The following is a 19,602-nucleotide window of genomic DNA, read 5'->3' as shown; positions in this document are numbered from 1 at the left end:
TGATGGCTCCAGAATACGGAGATTATGACAGACCGAGGACATAATCCACTCGTAATGTGCGATGACATTAGCACTTGATCTTTATCCTGAGCACAAACCTCAGGCCTCTTGGTATTAGAGAGGGGATTTGATAATGTGCTGGGTCATCTCCCCCGAGCCGAGTCACGGATCACTTTATGTTGCATAATCTCGTAATATTACAGAATGTTAGCAGGGAATATAGCCGTATAACCCTGGCACCGGCAGAGTAATCACTGCTTCGCCAGTCCAGGGTCTCAGTCAGAGGACATTTATTACGCCCCGTTCAGAGCTAAAAGCGTCGAAGCTAGAGTGTGAAGCTATAAGCACGGAACTAAAAGCAATAATTGGGCGAGTCCGAGGTTATGAGTGATGACAGCTGCCGAGGTTATGAGTGACGGCTGTCACTCACGTGTCAGCATGTGTGACACGACTGTATATGGACAGGTGCATGTTTTGAAATTTAAGCAGCTGTGGATGGGAAAGGAATCAGTACTAATTTCTGGGCAGACAAGCTTGTATATTCGCTACATGCATTAACGAGCAGTTAATTATCTGTCCGTTGAAATGGTGATGCGTGTCTGTCCCCCACACGCTATTAACACATTAAGTGACACAATCATTGGGAATTAATCCATTCATTTGAGCCTTATGAGCCTTTTTCCAAGGGAAAAAACACTCCGGGCTTGACCGGAAGTTAGCTCATGGATAAGCAATCATATCGTGGGACCACCCGAGGCATGAATATCTTTACCACGACAAGCGATGCGATCGGCCGTCAATAAAGCTTGTTTTGATTAGAATCGATATCTGGGATTTTATTCAGAGATAAATGGGTGGGAAGATTTCGGCTAACGGAGTCAATGAGTGGGGACTGGGTAAATGGTAAATGGTAAATGGTGCATTTATATAGTGCCTTTATCCAAGGCGCTTTACATAGATTGTGCATTACATTCACCCATTCACACACACATTCATACACCGATTGCGGCGGAAACCATGCAAGGCACCAACCAGCACATTTGGGGTTCAATGTCTTGCCCAAGGACACTTCGACATGTAGACAGGAGGAGCCGGGATTCGAACCGCCGACCCATGGATCATTGGACGACCTGCTCTACCTCTTGAGCATAAGGGGAACCATTATGCTGATGGACCAAGGACTTCCGCTTTGTCGTTGCGCAACACAGACACTGATAGACAGTATATAGCCCGAGCTCTAACCAACTGAATTTAATATAAAACATTAAAAGCTGAAGAACCTCCAGTAAATGTGTTAACATCTGCAGCGGCATTACATGAACGTATTTACATGCACTTCTATCTTATGGCGCGTCCTCAGACAGTCACCTCTGTTCTGAGCGGTTTCCTGGGCGAGTCGTCCCTGGCTGTGTCTCTGATGGTGGCCGTTTCCACCTTGGGCGTGAAGTCTTTGGTGCTGTCCTGGGTGGGCTCTGCTGCTTTGGGCTCAATGTACAATACGCTGACCGTCACCGCTTCTACCACCTCCATGTCCACTCCTTTACCTGGGGAGGAGTCACAAGGTCAACACTACATCACAGCATTATGACAGTTTGAACGAAAAAATGTGATACCAAATTATTATGATCATGAGCCTGTCACAGACATGCGCAGAGCAAGTCAGTCAGGAAACTCAGTGCAGTTGCTGCCGGCCGTTCATTGGGCCGCCTCAGCATCACTTTCTCATTCACATGATTCACTTCATCCAGTGTGATTTTTATCTCCTACCATAACCTTTCAGTGCCGTTCTAGAGACTGTCTTGCTGCTCAGAGAGAAGCAACTCAATTTTGAGAGAGAGAGAGAGAGAGAGAGAGAGAGAGAGAGAGAGAGAGAGAGAGAGAACGCTAGACTAAATCTAAAGGACCTTGCAAACGTGAAGCGAGGAACGCAGGCGTTCCTGGATCAACACAGGTCTCCTCCAGGTCTGTTGAAGAGGGGCGCAACAACGCAAGCGTAAAGAAAAAGCTAAACAGAATCCACGTCTGGGGAGTCGCGGGCGTGTGCACGTAGCGAGCACGCACGCAACAAATTAATTTGTCGCTCCCCATTCGCTCCCCATTTGCAAGGCCCTTAAGACATCTCTCCTCACTGATCCAGTCTCCTGAAGCACAATCCTATGTACCTGCCTGCAGCAATGCATGGCAGGGTATTGTACTTGGTCCTGTGTGTGTGTGTGTGTGTGTGTGTGTGTGTGTGTGTGTGTGTGTGTGTGTGTGTGTGTGTGTGTGTGTGTGTGTGTGTGTGTGTGTGTGTGTGTGTGTGTGTGTGTGTGTGTGTGTGTGTGTGTTTGTGTTTGTTAGCAAGATGAGAACGGACAGGCAGATATTGCCCTGAACGGGTGATTAACCTTTGAGGGGAAAAGGTCAATGGTCAACAATCAACATCAAGGTCAAAATAGAATAGACCGGCAGATTTGCCTGAAACCTGAAATCTGAAATCCTTAACATTTTCAAAAATAGCAGTTGTACAAGCTCTGTACGAGCTTGTCGATTTGCTATTTGTTGAGAACCACTGACCTAAATCCTAAGAGTTTTTTGAAAAACTTGCAATATATTATGTAGCTAAAATCTAATCTTGCAGCCATCCGTAAGTGCTCTTTAAGAGCGGTTTTGAAGCAGAGTAAGGAGGATTCACACATTTTTATGACTGTTGGTAGGGAATTATACATTTTGGTGGTATAACAGTAGAACGAATTGAACCGCTTGTTTGAGCCAAATCTGGGTTAATGTGATTTGCAGAGCTCCCTCTGGTGTTACGTTTGTGGACATCTTTAATGTTTGTCGTCAAGTAGTTTGACAGGTAGTTTAAGTGGGTGTCTTTGTGGTGTAGTGTATCTTGTAGACCAGGCCCATTGCAACTTGCTGTCCTACCCTGGCCTGAGACGGCTGCAATTCGAAACTGGCCCTCGTAAAATCTGAATCCCCCCCGCCCCCTTTCCCCCTTACTGTAAATGTTTCCTTTCCCTTGTTACCTCGATCCTTACATGATTTCCTGTTTTGTATATAGAAGTGTATATTTTTACGTCTCTGAATGTTCTGATGAAACACCAGCTACCTCATGCCCTCAATGATGTCCACAACCCACAGCTTTACACACAGCCCTGGCTAGGCAACCCCGCCTACCACTTTTCTTGTGTTACGCATGTGTGCTGCTGGTATGTGTGTGTCAGTGAGGAATCCATACATGTGAGGCTCTATTAAGGCACTCTATGTATGGATCCATGTCTCGCCTGGATGAGTCCCAGAAGGCAGAACAGAGGATATAGTCAATCCTGGGATGAGCCGTCTTGGGCGCTGCGTGTACCTGCATGCGTGCGTGCATGTGCGTCCGTGCATGGTCTTACCTGACCCAGACCCCGAGTTAAAATCATCATCATCTTCAGGGTAGAAACCTCCCGAGCCTGCGTCATCCAGGTACATGTCGTCAGCCTGCGAGGAGGGCTTGGCCGCTTCCACTATCTGCACAAACACACAACAAACACATCAGCATCTCCTTCATTACAACAAGATTTTCAAAATATCACTTATCAATAGTAGGCCTATATTCCAGGGCAGCACAAGGTATCGAACAACCAACAACCAACCAACAAAAAAATGTAATGGGCAAATAAAATAATGTTGCAGCAGGTAAAGAATATGCAAGATATATACAAGTTTAAAAGTACACAACAACAATAATATCATCAACAACATAAGAATCACTCCACTCAACTCAACACTCAACATAAGAATCACTTCTGCAGGAGGGTTGGGGGGGTGATTGCTACATGTGAGCTTGCTATTTTTGAATAAGTACATAAAAATGGAAAGCTTTTCACATATTTAGCAAAAATAGGGATTCCAGGGTTAATGTGGCTAACATAGGCTACAGTACATACATTATACACATATCAGACTATAGGCAGGTCTACTGTACATTTCCAAAAAGGAAATGCATCCTACTATAAATGTGCCACGTCTCTGCGTACGTGCGTACGTGCGTACGTGTGTGTACGTACGGTTGTAATGCATGTAACTCGAGAACCGTTTGACCCAACGACTTCACATTCGACACAAGCATTCCACACCCCCACAGGGAATGCAGTGCCAGGTATCGTGTCGGTCGGACCCACGGTTCTCCAGAACCACCACAAAAGGCTCTGGTCAGGCTCTGCCAGTGGGCCTAATGAGGCCAACTCCTTTCACCTGGGCCAGGCTCTGCCAGTGGGCCTAATGAGGCCAACTCCTTTCACCTGTGCAATTTCCAGCCTCTGCCTCAGCCAATTGAGGCTCAACCAATCAGGCTCTGCCAGTGGGCCGAATTGATTGATTGCCAAGTACACTTTTCAGTTTGCAGTCTTCACACACATGCAGGCAGCAGGCACATACATAGATCTCTATGTGGGACACCGGCTGACAGTTAAAACGGGTGCTATGACAACTCTGGATGGATCCCACTGTCCCCCCAGCTGCGACTTCTATGGGGATGGATATCGTCTCTACACGCTACCACCGTTTAATCCACCAATCGGAAATTTCATTCAGACACCAGTACATCACAAAACAATCACTTCCTTGGTTGGCCAAGATAATAGCCTAATTTCTCATTTATATACGCTCATGGGTGGTGGTTCAAATGTCTATTCCACTGCATTCCACTCTATTCAGCATTCATCTGAATTATTACTGTTTTGCTTTGGTTCCCAACTCTGGTGGTGAGAATCAATGATGCTGTCAATTATAGCTTACCAGCTGGCATTCACCATGGTTGTCTGTTTAAAGGCCAAACCACACCAAAGGGTCCGGTCGGGACAAAACATTTTTTTTTAAAGGTCAACCACACCAATGCAACTCCTTGCAACTCAATGAGTTGCATTGGTGTGGTTTACCTTTAAAAAACAAATCCGACTTTGAAGCTAAATCCCATTGTTCTGCAAAAGAATACCATACATATTCTGTGTATTTAGCTTGCCGCCACAAATGCGGAAATGTCCTCGTGATGACATTAAATGCGTATTTTGATGCACAGTGTAATTAAAAGTATTCCACAGTGCACTCACTGTGTGACGTCTAAAAGCACCAGTCAATGTGACTGGTTAAATGTCATCATGTGATGCTCCGTGACCAGCTGTTTTCCAGAAGGTTTTTAACCCATTCTGACCTGAGATCAGATTCGTACGAGGTTTCCACTGGGACACACACTGGTCTGATCAACCCATTCTGACCTGAGATCAGATTCGTACGAGGTTTCCACTGGGACACACACTGGTCTGATCAACCCATTCTGACCTGAGATCAGATTCTAAAAATGTCAGTCGCTCTTCGAATTTTCAAAAATAGCAGACCTACAAGCTCGTATCACGCCACTCGGTGGCGCGATATGAGCTTGTAGATCTGCTATTTTTCAATAGCTAAAGCATAACATGATGCTAACACCAAAATGGGTGCCAGGTCAGAATGGGTTAAGCAGTGACATGAACAAAATACCAGACTAGTCTGAAAGGGGTTCATTTCACTGTACTTTCACCAGTTAATCCAATGAGAGAATGTACTGTACAACAATGTTGCTCTCTCCTTGCCTACACTACAGTATAGACAGTACCAGTACTGTGCTTAATCTAATCTAACTTCTGGTATTGGGGTCCCTGTATGGCACCAAATCCTTTCAAATACTACAGCACTTACCGTAGCACTTGCCCTAGCCTTGACGACCTTACAGGCATAATATGAAAATTAAGGCTCAATTTATGTACTTTAGATAGCATTTTATGTAGACATAGCACTCTATAGTATATACGCATAGTTTCATAGATATTCCAATGTTAGGTTCTTATCTTACTTATGATTCATGATGACTATTGTTTTATGTATATGATGTATTACCAATGTGTTTTTGTTCTTGTTTACTGTAAATCCCTCTGGATTAAGTGCCTAGATTGCCTAGATTGTATCAATTTGGGGGGAAAATGTTTGAGAATCACTGGCCTAAAAGAAGACCTAAAAGATCATCAACGGACCACCCTTGTGTTCCTTCCTCCTCTGACTCAGACCTGTAAGAGTTTCCCTCCAAACAGATGTCACTGTTTTTATGATCCTAATGGTGCGTGGCCACCACAGTCCACTGTCCAATCACAACAGCCCGTCCTCCTCAGCACCGTTGCCCGGGTGACAGGCCGGAGTAATGTGAATGTTTGTGTTCCGGCTAAATGGAGTGATTGGTTGAGGCCAGTTTAACAGAGCCCGTTTGTTTAAAAAGTTAGCCGAGATTTAAAGAAGAAATAAGAAAAGCTGGTGCTGTTATCCGTTATGTATGACACGCACACCTTGTTGCAGCAGCATAGCTAACGCATAAACCCTCCTGCTACGAAGCGTATAGACTACCACGCACACCGTGTTACAGATAACACAAACCCTCCTGTTACGAAGCGTAGACCACACACACCTTGTTACAGCTAACACATAAACCCTCCTGCTACGAAGCGTAGACTACCACACACACCTTGTTACAGCTAACACATAAACCCTCCTGCTACGAAGCGTAGACTACCACACACACCTTGTTACAGCTAACACATAAACCCTCCTGCTACGAAGCGTAGACTACCACACACACCCTGTTACAGCTAACACATAAACCCTCCTGCTACGAAGCGTAGACTACCACACACACCTTGTTACAGCTAACGCATAAACCCTCCTGTTACGAAGCGTAGACTACCACACACACCGTGTTGCAGCTAACACATAAATCCTCCTGTTACGAAGCGTAGACTACCACACACACCTTGTTACAGCTAACACATAAACCCTCCTGCTACGAAGCGTAGACTACCGAGCGTGTTTACGATGAAACAAAAAAGTTTGTTTTGCTCACTCTGTGACTGTGTGTGTGTGTGAGAGAGAGAGAGAGAGAGAGAGAGAGAGAGAGAGAGAGAGAGAGAGAGAGGGGGACAGGGGGAGGCAGGGAGAGAGAGGGGGTGGGGGACAGGGAGAGAGAGAGGGGGGAGGCATAGGGAGAGAGAGAGAGTGGGGGGGAGGCATAGGGAGAGAGAGAGAGTGGGGGGGAGGCATAGGGAGAGAGAGAGAGTGGGGGGGAGGCATAGGGAGAGAGAGAGAGTGGGGGGGAGGCATAGGGAGAGAGAGAGAGAGGGGAGGCATAGGGAGAGAGAGAGAGAGAGGGGGGGGAGGCATAGGGAGAGAGAGAGGGGGGAGGCATAGGGAGAGAGAGAGGGGGGGAGGCATAGGGAGAGAGAGAGAGAGGGGGGGGGGGCAAGGAGAGAGGGGAATAGCTAGGAAGGCATCCATGGTAACGTCCATTCAACCTTTCTCTAGCGATCAGTGACTGGCTGTGTGCGCCCTTCTATACTGATGGCTCCGCTTTAGAAAGGAAACCACAAAAGAAAGGACACTCTATACATCATTCCTCTGTGTGTGTGTGTGTGTGTGTGTGTGTGTGTGTGTGTGTGTGTGTGTGTGTGTGTGTGTGTGTGTGTGTGTGTGTGTGTGTGTGTGTGTGTGTGTGTGTGTGTGTGTGTGTGTGTGTGTGTGTGTGTGTGTGTGTGTGTGTGTGCGCGCGTGCGTGCGTGCGTGCGTGCCAGCTTTGCCCTGAAGCTCTTGAGCAGAAAACGTGAGAGTAAAGAGTTGGACCTTGGGAGAAATAATTGTTATGGATTCTATTGTGAATCTTTGGCTCTCATATCGTTACGGTTAGTGATAGTCGGACAACGCGACCAACGCCACTTCAGACAATGGCTGGCAACAAGGTCAGTATAGTGGAAATGTCCATACTGGCTGCATTGAATGGTGTTGATAACAGCTGATCACGGACATTAAATACTGAGATATTATCCGAAACCGCTCGTACACTCTCAGAGTTAAATGAACATGCCGTACATGCCAATCATCCTCCTCCTCATATAACACTCTTCATCACAAGGGAAAGTGCCGTTGCGAAGGGCGCACGCATAACAGGTATACAGTATGGAGGGGAGAGCCGTGGGGGGGAAAAAAAGATAACAGAAATATCGCAGCCCTATCCCTCCTTCCCTCCGACCCGTCTGTCTGTCTGTCCATCCTATCCCTCCTTCCGACCCGTCTGTCTGTCTGTCTGTCTGTCTGTCTGTCCATCCTATCCCTCCCTCCAGTCCGTCTGTCTGTCTGTCTGTCCATCCTTCACTCCCTTTTGTCTCAGCTGGACATGATGGCCAGAGCACAGGCCATTCAACCCTAGGAGCTGGCTGATCAAAGGCTGAATTTGTTCAAAGCAACTTTATCTTAACCTTTCCCTTCCAATGACCTCCACCACACACGCACACGCACACACACATACACATACACACACACACACACACACACACACACACACACACACACAATGAGCTGTCTCAGTGCTCCTGAGTCCCGACACAAGTCCCCGTGTGTTTTGCCGATACAAAACGTCTGAGACACAATGAGGACCAAAGAGGGACACGCAACAAATCACAGCAGCGACAATGAGCCCTAATGAGACAGAGGCCACACACACACACACACACACACACACACACACACACACACACACACACACGCACACACACGCACACACACACACACACGCTCGAGTAGACATGTTTACGAGTGCATGTGAGCATTCATTGATTGCATATGCATAAAACAGAAAGTGAGCGCTTGAGTGTGCAGTCTGTGCACACAATGCAGCACCAGCAGCAACCAGCAACACGCACCGTGACGCACGCACACACCAGATGAAAGGCACCAACATCAAAGCATCAATTCCCCTTTGCACTTCTTTGGTGTAAATGTATCCATTTGTAACTCCAAGTGTACAAATGGAGCCAAATGGACCCTAAAATACTGACGATTTCACAGTGTAGTACAGTACAGTGTATCAAACATACAGTCTGTACCGATCAGACTAATTAACTAACTTGCCTGACAGATTTGACGACGTGTGGGGTGACGCAACAACATACATTTGATCTGATTGAATGCCGTTACAATATTTATGAGGTGATGCACACATAAAAAAGCTAATTGAGAAAGCAATTCAAGAGGTGCAAGATAAATGAAGGAAATTTGATTCATATGCTATGGAGTTAAGTCCACACTCGAGAGATACTTTAGTCGTCAAGATAGCTGGGGGGAAAAATATCATTGTTAACTGGAAATCAGAAAATTCTCCTCCACAAAAACATTGGTTGAATGAACTTTCTTCTTATTGTATTCCCGAGAAGATCTCATAATGTACGGAGAAAAGCTGAAACATTCAACAAAATGTGGAGCTCCTTTCTCGATGCTCTGCCTTCATTGACTCCTCTATAGGGTGATGTTTATAACATCAACCCATTTTGGTGTTAGCATTATGTTATGCTTTAGCTATTGAGTGGCGAGTGGCGCCCTACGAGCTTGTAGGTCTGCTATTTTAGAAGAATCGAAGAACGACTGACAGAAAACTGTCAGGATTTAGAAGACATTTTTAGAATCTGATCTCAGGTCAAAATGGGCTAACAAATTGCTGATCCTGCGTAGGTTGTTGTCATTGTTGATTATTGTGCCATTCTGGTGTGGGGGGAGAGCTTAGATTTATTTTCCTGTATTTTTGGCCAAAAAAAAGAAATGAAAAACTGCCACTCGGTGGACACAGGTCTCCACCAGGCCAGGTCAGGTTATTGTGGCCTCTTGGTGGCGCTATAGACCAATGTGAAAAGGGTGGGATTTATTCCACAGCCTAGTAGGAAAGTGCGTGAAACATTTTCACATAAATTGCACGCTGTGTTCATGATTTGAGGCTTTCTGTTCAAAACGGGGCCAATCCTGGAAACTTTGGAAGCCAATGTTAGTCAAGACTCAATCGGCATGGAATATGAAATATCGGACAGATCCGTCTTGAGCACATGACTATAGAGATACTGTGTACTGTGTAGCATTATAAAAAAATCTACAAAATGTGGCCTCCTGGTGGCGCTATAAAAGGCAGATGTGAAAAATGCAGGTCAAATGGTTTTCCTTGGCTTCTAGGAAGTGTGCATAGTTGCATACAACATTTCATGCAGATCGGTGCAGTTATAGGTATGTGAAGTTCTGCTTCATGGTGGTGCTATTCCTAACAGGCTGTTCTGGGAAAATTGGGGCAGAGGTTCATCGTTGGCCTGGTGGAGACAAATATAATAATTGGATGGTTGTACTTTGTACACTGTAGACAAATACATCTTTACAAAAAAAGTCGTCCATAATATCGTCCGCCGTGCTTTGCGGGGTTTCGTTATAGTCTACACACAGAAGTTGGACAGATTGGTGAGATTGTATTGTACAAAGAAACAGTGTTCTGTCACAGCAAATCAGCAGAGACCGACCGGTGGAGAGGAAATGGCCTGTCTGACCTTGGACAACCACACGAAGTTAATCTCACAGTTATACACTCACACACACACACACACACACACACACACACACACACACACACACACACACACACACACACACACACACACACACACACACACACACACACACACACACACACACACACACACACACACACACACACACACACACATTTGAAAAGATATGCCAGGGACCTGCATGTTGTAGTGACTATATACTTCTTCCCATCAAACCAAATAAAAGTAGCGTATATTGTAAAATCACTATGCGCTATGAGCTTGTAGATCTGCTATTTTTCAATAGCTAGTTTAAAACACCACACAAGGTTGTGTATATATTAGAAACAATCCGCTGGCTTTTCCCCACTCTCTTTCTCTTTGTTTACAAACGAAATTCACTTCTCAAAGTCACAGACTTTGAGACCCCATAGCCTGGAGGGATGCGACGCTCTGATAATTGGTTCAGAAACTTCAGAGCCAGCGTTTCAGGGTGAAACTTCTAAATAAAAGGCTCACCATTTCCGTTTCCCTACACCTTTAAATGAAAAGTGTGGGTTTTGAGAGGCTATATTCAGCATGAAAAACATCACTGGTAATTATAGCATCTTCTATTCAAGACTAAATGTGGATGTTGGGTAAGGAAATACCCCTGAACCCATTCAGAACAAGTGACATCACCTCAGGAGGAGGATGGTGTGTTGGGACGAGCACCACTGTGACTCTACACCAGTGTTTCTCAACATGGGGTACGGGGAACCCCAGGGGCCCTTGAGGGGGTTCATGGGGTACAGGGAACGCCAGGGGCCCTTGAGGGGGTTCATGGGGTACAGGGAACCCCAGGGGCCCTTGAGGGGGTTCATGGGGTACAGGGAACCCCAGGGGCCCTTGAGGGGGTTCTCGGGGAACCCCAGGGGCCCTTGAGGTGATTCTCGGGGAACCCCAGGGGCCCTTGAGGGGGTTCTCGGGGAACACCAGGGGCCCTTGAGGGGGTTCTCGGGGAGAGAAAAATCTACTGGGGGTTCATGGCCTATTGCGGGTCCTTTGACATTAACAAGGTTGATTATCAATGTTCTACACCAGGGGTTCCCAACGACCGGCATGGCTGGGGGGGGATGATTATATCACAACATAATGTTATATCATTGTCATTGACCGTATCATTGATCAGTGAATGCACGGTTATAGATTCACGGTCCGGAAAACTTGGGATTCCCTTATCCCATACCAGTGGGACATGTCCCGCGTACCAGCACAGGTACACGTACCAGTGGTTGGGAACCTCTGTTCTACACTATGTCATTTACTCAAGATTATAGGTGTACTCTGAATGATCCTAAGTAGAGGTGGGTGTGTGTATACACCGCAAACCAGCAAAACCCTCACTGCATATCTGCTTTGACTTAAACCAGCAAAACCCTCACTGCATATCTGCTTTGACTTAAACCAGCAAAACCCTCACTGCATATCTGGTTTGACTTGACTGGTATCCATAGCAATTACTGTGACCACTTTAGTTTCACAAAAACATTATTTTCTTTTTTTCTTTTCTTTTTTTTGTTGCACCACAAGTTCTATTCTTAATCACTCTTCAATTATAGCTTCAGTGCCTGAAGAATCATATACAGGGGTTACATAATAGTCATGAATCGCTATAGCAACCAGTATGAGATATGGCACATTTTGTTTGGCATTAACCCATTTGGGCGGGAACCCCTTTTGGTATTAGCATTATGTTATACTTTAGCTATTGAAAAATAGCAGATCTACAAGCGAGCTACGAGCTTGTAGGTCTGCTATTTTTGAAAAACCGAAGAACCACTGACATAGAAACATAGCTTTTTTAGAAAACTGTCAGGATGTAGAAGACATTTTTAGAATCCGATCTCAGGTCAAAATGGGTTAAAACACTAAAAAGAAAGCTTGTATTATACTCTGCATGAAAGAGAGAGGAAATGCTTCTGGCCAGAACACTGACAGGTGGCGTGTTTTCAACTGAAGCGGAGCACCTTTTAGTAGTAGTGGAAAAAGTACTCACATATTTTAGTATCAATACTGCAATGTAGAAATACTTCAGAGTTCAAAATGTACTTGAGTGAAAGTACCAAAGTATTGGCATACAAAATGTATTCATTTATGCAGAATGTCAAGTTTTCAAATGTAGGCCTATAAAATATATTTTTTTTTTAAATAGCGATGCATTGTGAGCCTGTAGAGCGGCTATTTTCAAATGGCCGAAATCAAGTGGTTAACATAATGTTTTGTAATAATAATAAAAAGCTTAAGTAAGTAACTAGTAACTAAAGGTTTCAAATGAATGTAGTGGAGTAAAAGTACTTGGATCCGAGAGGTGTAGTGCGCAGAAGAAGTAAACCTTTTGGAAATTGAAAATGACTCAAGTAAAGTACAAATAATGCCTCAAGATGTTACTTAACCCATTCTGACCTGAGATCAGATTCATACGAGGTTTCCACTGGACACACACTGGTCTGATGAACCCATTCTGACCTGAGATCAGATTCTAAAAATGTCAGTCGTTCTTCGAATTTTTCAAAAATAGCAGACCTACAAGCTCGTATCGCGCCACTCGGTGGCGCGATACGAGCTTGTAGATCTGCTATTTTTCAATAGCTAAAGCATAACATGATGCCAACACCAAACTGGGTTCCCGTTCAGAATGGGTTAAGTGCAGTACTAGAGTAAAATGTACTTGGTTGCGTTCCAGCAGCGCCGCTGAAGCGGAGCACCTCTCAGCAGGCTAAATAAAGACCACGCTTTAGAAAGGGATAGAGAGGCCTTAGGGGTCTCTTGTAGGAGGAGGGAACGGTGCTGGTAGACTAAAGGAGATTTCAGGGGCGGGTATGTGTATGTGGATGTGGATGTGTATGTGTATGTGTATGTGTATGTGTATGTGTATGTGTATGTGTATGTGTATGTGTATGTGTATGTGTATGTGGATGTGGTTGTGTATGTGTATGTGTATGTGTATGTGTATGTGTATGTGTATGTGTATGTGTATGTGTATGTGTATGTGTATGTGTATATGTGTATGTGTATGTGTATGTGTGTGTGTATGTGTATGTGTATGTGTATGTGTATGTGTATGTGGATGTGGATGTGGATGTGGATGTGGATGTGGATGTATGTGTATATGTATGTGTTTGTATAAGATGGTCTCTGTCGGGTGGGAAACCAAAAAAAAAAAGCTTGCTTGTCAGGAGGAATCAAATTCAGCTTGCAGGTCTGCTACTGTCATTTACGTAAACACAACATATGATATATACCCACCATGCACACAAGTTACACACAACTTACAACATGCACACACATGCAGCACACACACACACACACACACACACACACACACACACACACACACACACAGCTCGTAAATCGTGATTTCCTTTCCTTGGTGTTAATGGCAGTGCGCTGAGGTCACTCACAAGCTCCAAGAATCTGACCTGACTAACAACTAACACCAGGGTCATAGAAGTTGCAACACTGTGGGGTACAACACTTCTTTTCACCAGGCTTTTCCCCGGCCGGTACAATTGCCAAGTTTATAAATGTATGTATATTCTTTTCTTCTCTACTAAAATGTCTGCTCACAATCACTGTCATGATAGCTCTTTTTTACGCCATTTATTGGTTTTTTGAAAGGACAGACAGTAGGCTGACAGGAAACGGGAGAGAGATGGGGGAAGACATGCAGTAAAGGCCGTGTCGGGCTCGGGAGTCGAACCCGCGGCACACTGCGATTGGATTACCAGTCGGGTGCCCTGACGGTTACGCCACCGCCTGGGCCATGATAGCTCTTCCGTTGGTCCAGACTGTATGATGAAGCATTTGGAAATTGCGAGAGTCAATTTTAATGCGAGACAAATTACTACTAGATGCCCAAGGTCAGGTCCTCGATAGCTCCAGCCTTCACAAGTTTCGCCAGAAACTGCTTTTCTTTCATCATGTTATGTTGGAATCTTTCTGTCACTGCTGACATTTTGAGGTCTTCGTAGTAGTGCAAAGCGGCATCGGGGTCGCTCATGTTGTAGCCAAAACCAGCCACAGCCACTCTGTCACAGTGGTGGAGCTGGGCCCTCGATTTAAAGTATTGAAAGGGAACCTAGTTTCCTCTAGTGAAGATTCTCAGGCTTTAAACAGAGGGCCTTCTTATAATGTTTTAAGACCATCTTCATCTTGTATTTTCTCTACAAACATTAAAACGTAGTTTGAGTGTGTGATTTCTGAATATCCATTCCAGAGACACGTGGTATATTTGCAACATTGTAAGTAATACAGTATATTTGTCCACTGTCCTAATTTACACAGCAGTGTATAGGGAGATGCACAAGAACACACAGCGATACACATGCACATATACAGTACACGCCTACACGGTACACAGCTGCCCTCCTTAACGAGCAGCACCTTACCATGTGCTCCAGAGCGTGACCAAGCTGATGGACAGTCAGAGAGAGAGAGAGAGAGAGAGAGAGAGAGAGATAGAGAATGAGAGACAGAGATAGAGTGTGAGAGAGATACAGACAGTCATAGAGAGAGAGTGAGAGAGAGAGACACAGATGATGCTTTCATAACAAGGTGATATGCCGCTGCCGCTGCGTGTGTTCCATCAGGTCAGAGAAGAGCTGCCATCATTACTGCTGTTTCTGCCTCATAATGAACTAACATGGCAGCAGGAGGTTGCCTGCCTGCCTGCCTGCCTGCCTGTCTGTCTGTCTGCCTGCCTGCCTGCCTGTCTGTCTGTCTGTCTGTCTGCCTGTCTGTCATCCCGCGCACGCCAAAACACGCGAAGAATCACAACAAACGCGACGTGAGCTTGTATGTTGTCCGATGTTCGCCCGATGACGACATATGAATGAAGCATAAAGGCCCTGCCCTGCCCTGCCCTGCCCACCTACAGAGCACTGGTCAAGGGATGTGATCCGGAGAGGGAGACACAATAAAGTCAAGTGTGTGAGACATAGGAGAGAGAGCGGGAGAGGGGGATGGGGACATGGTTATGAAGGGTGGCGAGGGTGGGGTGGTGGTGGGGAGTGAAAGAAGTAAGAGAAAAATAACCCACTGCTACAAACAATCCTGTAGCCTGGAGCTAGCTTCACTAAAAGCCTGTCAAAACTACAATGTCAAAGCTCCCACCCTGCTCTCTGGATATGTGACGTGTACACAATGCGTGTGTTATCATTTTGATTGCATCTCTCCCTCAATCTCCCTCCTTCCTATGATGTGCGTGCGTGTGCGTGTGCGTGCGTGGTGAGGGATCAGAGCGTGGGGGGAAGGGTGTTTGTTGGTGATAGGAGGGTGGAATGGCGTCATCTCAACAACAGGCCCGGGCTTCCAGGGTTCACGCCGCTGACACGCCACGCTCACTTCTAAACACAATAAATATTAGCTCAACTCCACGAGAGGAGCCAGGGAAAATAAGCGTTCTTCCTACAAAGGCATGTGGACTTGAGCTCGCGCTAGTGCACGCGTAGACTAGACGACGATGGCGTACGTGCGCACGCTTACACATGCTTTGAAATTTGCACACATCTTGTAGGCACATCATGTGTGCACGTACACACACACGCACACGCACACACACACTTATGTTGACGTCAGGGCCGGAAGAGGGGTGGAAAATAGCAGACAGACAAACACTTGGACAATCTTAACGCTGATTGCTTTCCTTTCTCTTCTCAAAGTATTTCCTTAGGTCTAACCTCAGATGAACCAGCCTGTGTGTGTGTGTGTGTGTGTGTGTGTGTGTGTGAGAGGAGGGGGGGGGGGGGGGACAACAACATTCCTCTGTCTAACAGCATAGCTGCCAATCAGTGCTGGAAACTGACTATACTGTACGTAAACTTACATTTTTGTGGTACTTTTACTTCAAGTATTTCCTTTATTATAGAACAGTGCCATTGGGGGGTGACCAGGTGTGATAAATTGGCTAATAAAGGGCGATGTTGTGCATCATTGTGATTGGCAGAACATCATTGTCAGAACAGGCCAGCTCCATATATGGATACCTAGGGGTGATCTGGATTGGAGCCCTGTCCGGAGGCTTTTGTGCTGGTTCTGGACAACCGGCGATCTGCCGGACTTGACACCGGGGTGTGAAACGACACCGGGTACTGCCCTCCCTGTGGGGGTGTGGAACGACACCGGGTACTGCCCTCCCTGTGGGGGTGTGGAATGACACCGGGTACTGCCCTCCCTGTGGGGGTGTGGAACGACACCGGGTACTGCCCTCCCTGTGGGGGTGTGGAACGCCACCGGGTACTGCCCTCCCTGTGGGGGTGTGGAACGCCACCGGGTACTGCCCTCCCTGTGGGGGTGTGGAACGAGTGTGTCAAATGTGAAGTTGGCGGCCAGGGAAAGCGGTTCTCAGGTTACGTGGATTACAGACATACACACATACACTCCGCTATATCCCAGAGGCAAATATTATACTTTTTACACTACAGTTATCTGACAGCTTTGGTCTTTGGTTACTATAGTTATACTTGTGCAGATTTAGATTGTTTAGATTGATAGTAAACACTTAAGCCCTATTTTATACTTCAGCTTTAAAAAAATAGCTGATCTAGGCCTACAAGCTCACATGGCTCACAGTGTGTCGATCTACAAGCTCACAAGTTGTGAGCTTGTAGATATGATGTACAGTACAGTCAGTGTGTGTGTGAGAGAGAGAAAGAGTGTGTTGTTGTTGTTGTGTGTGAGAGAGAGAGAGAGAGAGAGAGAGAGAGAGAGAGAGAGAGAGAGAGAGAGAGAGAGAGAGAGAGAGAGAGAGAGAGAGAGAGAGAGAGAGTCAGTCACTGGACTAGGGCAGCTAGCTCACAGGTGTGAGTGTGTCTGTTGCTGAAAAGACTTCGTAAACATTCTGCAAACATCCTGTGGATAAATAAACAGGGATATCCACTCATATTTGGCACTGCACTTCCTAACATACCGTAGTTCACAGTGGGGGGAAAGCAGTAGTCTTTCACATTTGTGCTACAGTAGATGCTGGGCCCAATTTTCGCCAGTGCCTTATCCCTAAACTTCTTTACCTTTTTTTACTATTTTGAAAGAAAATGGATGTCGATGTAGATCGGCTAGATGAACAATTTTAACATAAGGGATAAGGGGTATAGATAGCATGGTGAAAATAGGGCCCACGCTGTGGTAGCACAGTGGCCCACAGAAGACACATTTATTGACCAACAGATACACATCTAGACACCAATAGATGCAACACATTTTGCTTCTTTGTTCAAAATATGCAAATATTCTTTGCTCAAATATCTACATTCAGCACATGCATCCCATTATACTACTCCATTATACTACTCCATTATACTACTCCATACTAAAGACTCCAGATTTTGCATCATTGCGGAGAAAGAAATCAGTCCTCGTTATCTTAGAGAGCCAAACAAACGCCTGTTGAAACAATTCAATAACTGTTTGCAATTGATGGGGTGGGGGAGAGAGAATTGAGAGAGAGAGAGAGAGAGAGAGAGAGAGAGAGAGAGAGAGAGAGAGAGAGAGAGAGAGAGAGAGAGAGAGAGAGAGAGAGAGAGAGCGCGCCAGAACAATCGTGTTAATCTCTAATGAACTAAGCAAAGGTGGCAGATAGGCCTGCAGTGGATGTCACTTTATCAGTCTAACACAGCCTGGCTGCCTCAGATCCATAGACTGCAGATCAATACAGCAGTCGATCGGCCCACAGGTGCCCAGCAGCCAGTGGTGGAAAGTATTAAGTACATTTACTTAAGTATACTGTACCATACAATTTTGAGGTATATTTTTTACTTTACTTGAGTATTTCCAATTTCCAATACTATTAATTCTACTCCACTACATCTCAGAGGCAAATATTGTACTTTTACTAAATGTTGCGTTGAACAACGCCTGCCACTTGATAACTGGTTGCTTGAAGCCTATACCAACGTGAACAACCTGCATCTCCTCGCTGGCATCGCCCCTGCAGATGTGAGACGGGAAGCCACCAGCCGATTAGAGATGACAAAAGCTACCAGCGATAAACGCCACCTCCGTCATGGACGCGAACCCCCGGCCAGCTCTGGACACACTCCAGCACACTCCAGCTATGGACCTCCCTTCTGGCTCAGAAGCACCATGGGTCCGGTGGAAGACTCTCAACCGCCTGAGAACAGGAACGGGGCGATCAAAACCGGCCCAACCATCTGTGAATGTGGAGAAGAGGACCATACGATGCAGCACTGCCTTGTCTGCCCTCTACTACCCAAACCGTGCAAGGCCTGACGTCCATATAAATTAAAACTAACTAAATTAAAAAGTCTTCTGAAAGAATATATGTTCAAAGATTTGTGCCGCATTTTTCTAAAATAGCAGATCTACAAGCTCATAGCGCGCCACTCGGTGGCGCGCTATGAGCTTGTAGATCTGCTATTATTCAATAGTTAAAACACCAAAAGGGGTTCCCGTACAGAATGGGTTAAAAGATCTTGCAGAGTTCAACAATAATGCAGAAGACTGTGTAAAGAAATGGGAAACCGTCATCTAACCGCATGCTTCAAAGACACGAAAAGAAGAAGACTACATTTATTTGAAAACTTTAGTTACTAGTTAATTTGATTAGTATTACAAAACAATACATTAACCACTTCAGCCCTTTGGCTATTTGAAAATAGCCGATCTACAAGCTCACAATGCGTTGCGATGTGACGCATTGTGAGCTTGTAGATCTGCAATTTTCAAAATATTTTTATACATTTGAAAATTCGAAACGGGACAATCTGCACAATGAGTATTTTCTACCTTTGGCACTTTAAGTACATTTTGATGACAATCATTTTGTACTTTTACTCAAGTAAATTTTGAATTCAGGACTGTAACAGAGTATTTCTACAGTGCAGTATTGAGGTGCCTACACTGACCACTTAACTACAACTTAGCACAGTGCAGTACAGTACACACACACACACACACACACACACACACACACACACACACACACACACACACACACACACACACACACACACACAAACACACAAACCGCAAGGTGCCTTGCATGGTTTACTCCGGCATCAGTGTGTGAATGGGTGAATGTAAATCTCTGTAAAGCGCCTTGGATAAAGGTGCTATATAAATGCACCATTTACAGACACACACACACACACACACACACACACACACACACGCACAGCCTGCACTGCTCTGCAGTTCGCACGGAAGT

At 45.5% G+C, this 19,602-nt stretch overlaps 1 protein-coding gene across 1 annotated transcript in view; it reads right to left on the bottom strand.

Annotated features, from left to right (window-relative positions):
* Positions 1–19,602, bottom strand: part of sdc2 (syndecan 2) — a 62,108-nt gene that overhangs the window by 7,085 nt on the left and 35,421 nt on the right. The window contains exons 2-3 of the mRNA XM_080788057.1: positions 3,384–3,498; positions 1,369–1,544 (exon numbers count right to left, since the gene is read on the bottom strand). Coding sequence (XP_080644183.1) covers positions 1,369–1,544; positions 3,384–3,498 — 291 coding nt within the window. The remainder of the gene's footprint in view (positions 1–1,368; positions 1,545–3,383; positions 3,499–19,602) is intronic.

The sequence above is a fragment of the Protomyctophum bolini genome, assembly GCF_963924005.1.
Source record: "Protomyctophum bolini genome assembly, chromosome: 17".
Classification (NCBI taxonomy): domain Eukaryota; kingdom Metazoa; phylum Chordata; class Actinopteri; order Myctophiformes; family Myctophidae; genus Protomyctophum; species Protomyctophum bolini.
Note: the sequence above shows the minus strand (reverse complement) of the source record. Positions and strands in the feature narration are given on the sequence as shown.